Source organism: Glycine soja, chromosome 11 (genome assembly GCF_004193775.1).
Source record: "Glycine soja cultivar W05 chromosome 11, ASM419377v2, whole genome shotgun sequence".
Lineage (NCBI taxonomy): Eukaryota > Viridiplantae > Streptophyta > Magnoliopsida > Fabales > Fabaceae > Glycine > Glycine soja.
The window spans coordinates 14,630,912-14,639,764 of NC_041012.1; the positions used below are offsets into that span (position 1 = coordinate 14,630,912).

Below are 8,853 nucleotides of genomic sequence, written 5' to 3' on the forward strand. Positions count from 1 at the left end.
TAATGTTATATATTGTATAATAATTTTATTTATATATAAATAAATTTTCTTAATTTACTAACTATATTATCAAATATTATTTTATTTAAAAATATTACACATTGTACACTATTATTCGTAATTATTACTTTAAATAAATTATTGTGAATTATTTAAAATTTAATTATATTTTAATTATTCTTATTTATGGATACTATTATAGATAAAGCAATTTATTTAGTATGTGAATTTCACAATAATTTTTACATGTTGATAAAAGAAATACTAATATTACAAGAAGGATAAAATATTTTAACAAACAAAAATATCAAGCTAATTTTTTTTTAGAAAATATATTTTTAATTCCTATATTTTTATGAAATCTTATTTTTAGTCTATGTACTTTAAAAAAAACTTATTTTTAGTCTCTCCTTATAAATGATATTGACGTCATTTATTATATGACAAATAAATCAGTTAACAATTTATTATTTAACTATTTTCATTCTTTCTTTCCAATGTTAATCTCAAACATGTTGCATTTTTCGCCATCAAACCAAACACTTCATGGCATTAAGTAAACTCATGACACTTGGTCTACAATTATAATCAAGGCTTCCAATACATATAAACTGCTGCATGTTTAAAGCCTAAGCAGATGACTTACTAAAATTCAAATCTTTAGATGGTAATTTGCTAGAAATCACTAGTTAAAATAGATATCAAGTAATTTGCAACCGTATGCACAAGTCCCTTTTGACCTTTCTCTTTTAACGAGTTGTGAACACCTTGTTTTTTTTATAAAGATTAACCAAGTTACAGACAAGTTTATGAATACAGATGTTTCTAAAAACTCTACACCAGACAACAATTTGTCATGTTTTATCATGTTCAGTGCTTCTGAATAACCCTGAGCTTTGCACTTCTACTTCGGCGGTTCAATTTTTCTTCTTCTCCTGATGGCGTGATTGGTCTTTTTGTGAGAATTGTTCCATTTGATCCATATATCACTTGCTTTATCCATGCTTCTTTTTCTTTGATTTCATCACTAGTGTTCCTCAAAACACTGTTGAGGCTCTCCCTTTCTTCCACATCTTCCCTCCCTTTGATTATGTTAAGAAATGTCTGTTTCACAATTCTGTCCTCTAGACTATGAAAAGATATGACAGCAAGCCTACCCCCAGGTGCAAGGCAATCAAAACAAGAATAGAGAGAATCCTCAAGTGTCTTCAATTCATCATTAACAGCGATTCTCAGAGCTTGAAACACCCGGGTTGCCGTCTTTATCCAACCTTGCCTTCCACCTATTAGTATTACAATGTAATTCAAATTTGTAGGACTTTTATTACAGTTCACACTAATGAACAAATTTGTAAGCAGAATGCAAAAGCATGTTATAAATTCTCTTCGAAAGTAGGCATAAATGAAGATCAGGAATGGTATTGTAGAGAACATTACAGGAACATATGTGATAATCGATTAATGACATGAATGGGAACTGATGCTTATGGCCAAAGAGAAAACAGAGCTACAAAAGAAAATGGGAAAAGGAACCACCTTTCATTGGAGGAGTCACACGCCGAATAAGATCTAGTAAGTCACTGGTCGAATGCAATCCGCCATATAATCGGGCATTGACAATTTTCTTTTGCAGAGTTCTCCAATTACTTTCTTCCCCATACTCTCTTAGGATACGGCCCACTTCAGAATCTGGCCAGGAATTTAATATGTCTTCTGCTTTAAGACTTGCCTGTCATAGGCCTGTGCATCAGTTCAATTGGAAAGAAAAATTATGTACTACTCTCAGCATATGGGCAACAAGATATCATTACATAAGAAACTTGTTTGCCTTAATTAACAAAAACAACAACAAAAGTATTCTAGTGTGTGGTAAAAGAAGAAATTGGTACATTTCGCTAACAAGAAAGATTGAAGAAAGCCATCAAAGAAGTTTCCAGCATTGTTTGGACAGATGCACAAGCCAGGCCATATATCTATGAAGGTATTTTAGAAATAAATGTGACTCCTTTATGCACTTCAGAGGGGAAAATGTAGACTTGCAATTGTTGATTAGAAAAACAACAGAATGAACTTTAACAACTCCATGGGTTGGTATATATATATGCATTTTGTTACAATACCATTGATTGGAAATCAATGGTTATAAACTCCATACTTTCCCTCTAACATGCATCCCTGTCTAGAGAAGCCAAACCATTTAGACATAGAAGTATGTCTTGGAATGGATTTAACCATACTAACATAGCAAAGAGACTACAAAAAAAAAATCATCAGACAATGTTAAACAGCATTTATTTGATACCAGGTCAGCAACAACATTACATGTAATCTAAAAAAGGAAAAACCATCAACAGTTGCCTTGGCACCATATCTATTGATCTCATTCTTCCTCAGAAGAGCATAAATTTCACACTGAGATCCAAAATGCCTGAAACTATACCTGAGGATCCATCCGCATATCAAGGGGTCCATCACCAAGCACACTGAATCCTCTCGCAGGATCGTCCACCTAAACCAAAAAAACAAAATAAAATAAAAAATAAAAAACTGCTCTTCATCATGACTTTATCAAAGATTCAAAATACTCAAGTCTCAACCACATATTCTAGTGCCATTAGATACAATCATATCATAGTTTTAAATTATGGTCCGTATTAGAAATATTAGTGTATGTATAATTGTTTATCCTAATCAAATCTGTTAGGACAAGCTAGCTGTCTAACTGACTGCTACAACTGTAACTAACTGTTGAGTCAGCAGTCAATTGAATATATAAAAACCTGTACCTCCCATCTCTCTATCATCGAACCACTTTACAATTCCAAAGAGAAAATAGTGTGTGTGTTGATAGTGTAAAGGGTTTTTACATTGCCATCCACTCAACTAATCACAAACTATCATGTATAATAAGTTTATTATCTAAAGTTCTGTTTGGATAAACTTCTCTTTAAGCACTTATAAGAGAAGAAAATAAAAAAGTAAAATGAATTGAACTTTTCCAATAAGCTAAAATCAACTTATGTACTTAACTTCTATAGAAGTTTTCTCATCTATGTGGGATCATATTGGGGAGAAGAGACCGAAAAAAGAAGCTAAGGATGAATGAATTTGGTGTGACAAGCCGACAACAATTGTATGGTAAAAAAATGTTTGTGATAGATTACACTCTTGTGGGGAGGTACATGAGGCAAAAAATTTTAACACCCTTAGGAAAGCTCCTGTGCCTTCAAAAGTTAAGGCTTTTGTTTGGAAAATGGTGTTGGGAAGAATACCAACGAAGGACAATCTGTACAAGAGGAAAATCATACAAGGGGGAAATTTGTTAAATTGTGTGTTCTGTAATGCACATGTGGAATCAGCTGCACACCTGATGTTTGGTTGTAAATTTGCTATGGAAATCTGGTGCAACACCCAGTAGATTGTATTGACCACTTTTGGCAACATCGAGGCAACATCACAGGGAAGAATCCAAATAATGAATCATGGGTAGTTTGGATGGCAGTAGTGTGGTCAATTTGGTTGCACAGAAAGATATTATTGCCTTTGGAGATCAAATATGATATGTGGAAGCTGTCGAGGATGCTTTTAAATTTAGAGCATGGAAAGGGCATAAGACAAAAAAGCAGGGGTTTGATGCATCTCTGTATGTTTGGAGATGTGATGCTATATGCTTCAAAACAGAGTTGGGAACATGAGCATGCAAGTAAGTAAAGAAAGGGTACACGTACAAAGTTGTGGAATGAACCTGCATAGATGACATTCCCAAGTCCATTAAGATGGCGTCAACCCCCAACAAGTGTAGCTCAGCGATTTCTCTAAGCACAGACTTGACGTCTCTAAAATTCCTCAAAACGGTAATCGCTTTGACACCAGCGTTCAAAACGGCATCAAGACGAGGCTGGGCGATGTCGTGTGCTAGAGAGTCCACGTCCATCCCCACCAAATACTTCAACTCTGGATGGCCCCTAATAACCTGTTTCATTCCATTCAATAGTTGTGGCACTTTTTACTCAGTTAAAAAAACAAGAATGAATACTAACGGCGGTGGAGTGACCCGCGGCGCCCAGAGTGCAATCGACGAAGGAGGTTAGTGTGGAGTTGGAAAAGACGTCCAAGACCTCGCCCAGCATAACGGGAACGTGAGAGAACTTGGTGTCGGTGTCAATGTCGTTTATTCTGCAACGCTCGATTATTGCGTCTCTGTTGAACTGCTTATCGGAACGGGTTCTGCGCTTCTCCTTCGCCAACGCTGCTTTTGCGTTCTCCTTTTTATTCTTCTGATGTTTTGTGGCGGCTGAACGAGAAAGCAGAAAGGGGTTGCAAATGGGTTTGGGTTTGGGTTTGGAGGATAGTGATAGTAACAGTGATGATGATATCTTGGAAAGCATCGTCATTTTCTGTTATTTGGGGACAAACCAAACCCGGATTGCGCCACTATCTATCTCTCTATCTGGGTTCACTCATTGCGGAACTTGCTTGCTTCAAACCTAAAAAACTCCATGAGTAACGACGGTGTTTTATCGTCTTAACAATCGGGGAAATCTTATTTTTCACTTTTTATTAAACTGTTTTATTTTATAATGTTTTTCTCCTAAAACAAATTCAAATTTTACACTTGGTTTCTGAAGAAATTTTTTCTTCACTTTTGATTTCTCACTTTTTTTCTTTATTTTATATTTTTTTTCCTTATTGTTATATTAGCTCGTGGTTATGAAAAAATTATAATTCAAGGAGCAAAATAATCAACTAATGGCAAGACCAAATAATAATAATAATAATTTTTTTCAAAAACACAATTAAAAATTTTTATTAGGGATCAAATGTAGATTTTAAAAATCTTCTTATGACTAAATTTATATTTAAGTCTATCTTTTATTTAATTACTCTTTAAAATATCCATTGTTTTAGTTTTAATCAATTCTAGCTAGTTGTTCTTGGGTGATGTTTTAGGGTCTAAATTCTCCATCTTTAGTTTATGTATGTATTTAGACTCAATCTCACCCTTGCAAATGAGTATATACAAGGACATGATGATGATTTTGAGGAAAGACTAAGACCTCAATTTATTATTAGCATTGATTATGTATACTCTAAGACATGGATTTTTAGTTTTAGTTTATATCTAAGTTTTTATACCTTTGTAATTGTTTAAGAGGATTTTGTAAGGCCTTTGGAGTGCCAAGAGTTATTATAGCTAGATTATGTATGAATATTGAATTGTATGAGTTTAAATGTGTTAACACCCAAATTTTGTTATAAAATTCAGTTGTCGAGGATTCAGAAGAATGGTTCCCGATTAAGGTGAATTTCGGGTAACGTTTATGTTAGCTGAATGAGATGAATGCTAGTTTGGTTGAATAATCAATATTAGCCAAACAAGAAAGTTAACAAAACCTGGACAAAGTCAATATGGCTACTTACAATGTTAGCTAAATTGGCAAAATTCGATTAATTTTAAGGTTAGTTGAATGAGTAGAAGATCAATTTGACTACGTTTAATATTAGCTGAGCGAGAGATTTCATTAACTTCAGTGTTAGTTGAAGGTGGATGAGGTCGATTCAGCTACTTATAATACTAGCCACATTGCATATTAGCCATAATTAGTCGAATCAGCATAAAACTAGTCAAATGACCCCCAAAGCTAGTTACATGACTCTTAAACCACGTTTTAGAAAGTTATCAAGTAGAAAAATGTAGTCGGGGGGATTTGAGTTTATTGCCTATAAATAAGCCTTGTACTTCAAATTTTAAAGACATAATCAATCCAGCATAAGCCTATTTTACTCTATATTTTATCTTTTTGTCTTTTATCTCTTTACATTACAACTTTCCTTTACTACTTTCGTTTACAACCATTCGTTTAAGTTGGGGGGCATATATCAATGTTATCTTAACATTGCATGTCTACTTTCTGCAAACCTAGTTAACTTGAAGTTGGGGAAGCATATAGTGATGTTATTAAAGCGTGACAAGTCTACTTTCTAAAAACCTAATAGTTCTAGAAGATTCCAGTTTTCACATGCAACAGAACCATGTTAGCTGAGAATCATAGACACTGCTAGTAGAAGAATGGTGGCAACATGAATCGACTGATACAATGAATCTTTCATCTTCCTCCTTACGTTTTCAGCTAAAAGATGCAGGGGGCATTTGTTAACACCCAAATTGTGTTACAAAATTCAATTGTTGAGGATTTAGAAGAATGATTGCTGGTCAAGGTGGATTTCGACAAACTTTTATGTTAGCATAATGAGATGAATGCTAGTTTGGTTGATTACGGTAATGATGACTTATCAATATTAGTCTATCAAGAAGGTTAGTAGAACCTGGACAAAGTCAATACGCAGAACCTAGCAAAGTCAATACGATTAATGTTAGTCAAATTGGCAGAATTCGATTAATTTTAGGTTAGTTGAATGAGTAGATGATCAATTTGGTTACGCTCACTATTAGTTGTGTGGGAGATTCAGCTAACTCTAGTGTTAATTGAAGGTGGATAATGTCAATTTGACTACTTACAATGTTAGCTGAAATGTTAGTCGAGTTATGGATTTAAGCTAACTTTATGCATAAAAAATTAGCTAAATCAAGTCATATTTAATTTAATAAAGATATTAGAACATTTTTCACGATTTTCTGATATTCAAATGGCTTGCGACGGCTAAAACTTACCAATGATATCAGTCCCTAAAAATAGGAAGTGGTTGTCATTTTCTTTAACATTTGAAATAAATTGATCAATTGGCTTGTGATAAGAGGGAAAGTGTCTAGATTTTAGGAGCAGTTGTCAACAATTACCTCTACCTCAGAATTAGTTAGTCGAAATGTTAGCTGAATCAACGTAAAACTGGCCGAATGACCCCCAAAGCGAGTTGTATGACTCCCAAACCATGTTCTAGGAAGTTATGAAGTAGAAAAATAATATGGTTTAGGGGATTTGAGTTTGTAGCCTATAGATAAGTCTGGTACTTCAAATTTTAAAGACACAATCAATCTAACACAAAACTATTATATTATATATTTTATCTTTCTGTCTTTTATCTTTTTACATTACCGCTTTCTTTTACGACTTTCATTTAGAGTCCTTTGTTTATAGCTTTCAATCTTTATTTTTACGCAAATCTTGTCCTTCGTCATCTTTCTTCGTCTTCTTTGTTCATCTACATTAAGCACTTTCTAAAGTAACTTAGGACCCATATTCAAGAAGCAGAGTCCCCTTGGAATAAATTGTTTGACCATTATTTGTGATCATGTCAAAGCAAGGCTGATCGAAATATATTTTGGCTGACTTTTCATTCTTACACAACAACAAAATGTTTATAAAATATGACACCTGACATTTTTTCATCATGAGAAAAAGATTTTGAAAATTATATACTCTTTTATTTAAGAGAAAATATGTTTGCATTGTCCGTGTAAAATTACAAATTACACAAACAGCTAATAGTATTTTGACATGTTAATTTTATTGCTTTAATTAAATCAAATAAAAATAATTGAAAAAATAAACAAATCACATATAAGGATTGGAGTATTGGAAGTAGGGGTGAGAATAGGTCAGGTCGGCCTACAAGGGCCTACGACCTGGCCTACATAAAGTCTGGCCTGAACTGACCTATTTAATTAAAATGTTAGATTCGGGCTTTTTTAAAAGCCTATTAAATTAAATAGATCAGACTTAGGCTTATTAAAAAGTCTTATAAGCCTGATAGGTCAGCCTATATATATGTATATATACTTATATTATTTTTTGGATACCAATATATACTTATATTATTTTTTGGGTACAATTAATTTTTTTTTAAACTATCAGACTTTGATTACTGCTCCATAACTTCTATTCCTATAATCAAGTAAGACTTTAATTACAATTTAGGTGTGAGTCATGTGCTCATTTATATTTCTCATTATTTTTATTGGCTTTCTTATTTCTGTTAAAATTTCCTTTTCCTTTAACTTTCCTATTACGTTACTACTTCAAAGCAAAGAGATATTAAAGATTTAATGTAAAGAATGACTTTTAAAAAGGCTATTAGGCCAGACTAAACTTTTAAAAAGGTCAAGCCGAACCAAAATAAAAGTCTTTGATAGGTTATAGGTCATGCTCAGGCCTCAAAAATTCATCGTAGGCTAGACTCAGGTCTTTCAAAGCCTGACCTGGCCTGACCTATTCTCACCCGTAATTGGAAATCTTGAAGAGTTGAACGGTCATCGAGGGACTTGATGAAATTAGAGGGAACTTGTTTCACAGTGGAAGCGAGGTTTGATAGCAGTATTGGCTTTTGGGACATGTTATTGGTGGCCATTGATTCAATCACTTTGCTACCTCTTGCTATAGAATACAATATGCACACCCTCCTCTTGGTAACTATGGTGGTAACTATGTGGTTCAACTTTAGTGTCACGCGAAGCATGGTTGAGTTTGGTAGCAAGAAGTTCGAGAAATTTCTGGAGCTTAGAGTAAAGTAAGCAAAATTAGAGAAGGAAATGAAATGCTTTGATGGAAGAATCACAAACTTGTTCTACGTTTTTTTCATGTTTTGGACGTGGACATGAAAAACGTAGGTTCTTTCTAATTTAGCAAAAATTATTTTCACTCATATTTAATCTTTTGTCTCGTTTAATCTTCTCCACTATTTTTTTAGTTTTTGCTAGAGATGTTGAAATTGTTTGAACCGAGCATTTCGATTTGAATCTATTTGCCTAGTACTTTATATTTTGTTTAAATCTGGGCAATTTTAGCCATGGATCATGGTATGATATAGACTTAGCCCATAAAAGTCACAATGGTTGAAATTTCATTGAATTTGGGTCTTGTTTATAACCCCCTTCTCACATCAATTTGTCAGTGA

At 33.5% G+C, this 8,853-nt stretch overlaps 1 protein-coding gene across 1 annotated transcript; it reads right to left on the reverse strand.

The window, feature by feature from the left end:
• Window positions 1-621: 621 nt before the first annotated feature.
• On the reverse strand, window positions 622-4,515 carry LOC114377516 (ribosomal RNA small subunit methyltransferase H-like). The gene is made up of 5 exons (XM_028336057.1): window positions 4,041-4,515; window positions 3,746-3,973; window positions 2,441-2,509; window positions 1,537-1,729; window positions 622-1,283 (listed from the first exon to the last, which is right to left on the reverse strand). Exons 1-5 carry the CDS (start codon window positions 4,392-4,394, stop codon window positions 871-873), a joined length of 1,257 nt encoding a protein of 418 aa, XP_028191858.1. The 5' UTR covers window positions 4,395-4,515; the 3' UTR covers window positions 622-870.
• Window positions 4,516-8,853: the final 4,338 nt, after the last annotated feature.

What these genes read in the sequence shown, in the direction of transcription:
- LOC114377516 (XM_028336057.1), bottom strand. Translation starts at nt 4,394, where the DNA reads ATGACGATGCTTTCCAAGATATCATCATCACTGTTACTATCACTATCC. An exon ending in ATATGCGGATGGATCCTCAG is followed by an intron (nt 1,730 to 2,440) that starts GTATAGTTTCAG and finishes GGCCTATGACAG; the next exon opens with GCAAGTCTTAAAGCAGAAGA. An exon ending in TGTGACTCCTCCAATGAAAG is followed by an intron (nt 1,284 to 1,536) that starts GTGGTTCCTTTT and finishes TAATACTAATAG; the next exon opens with GTGGAAGGCAAGGTTGGATA.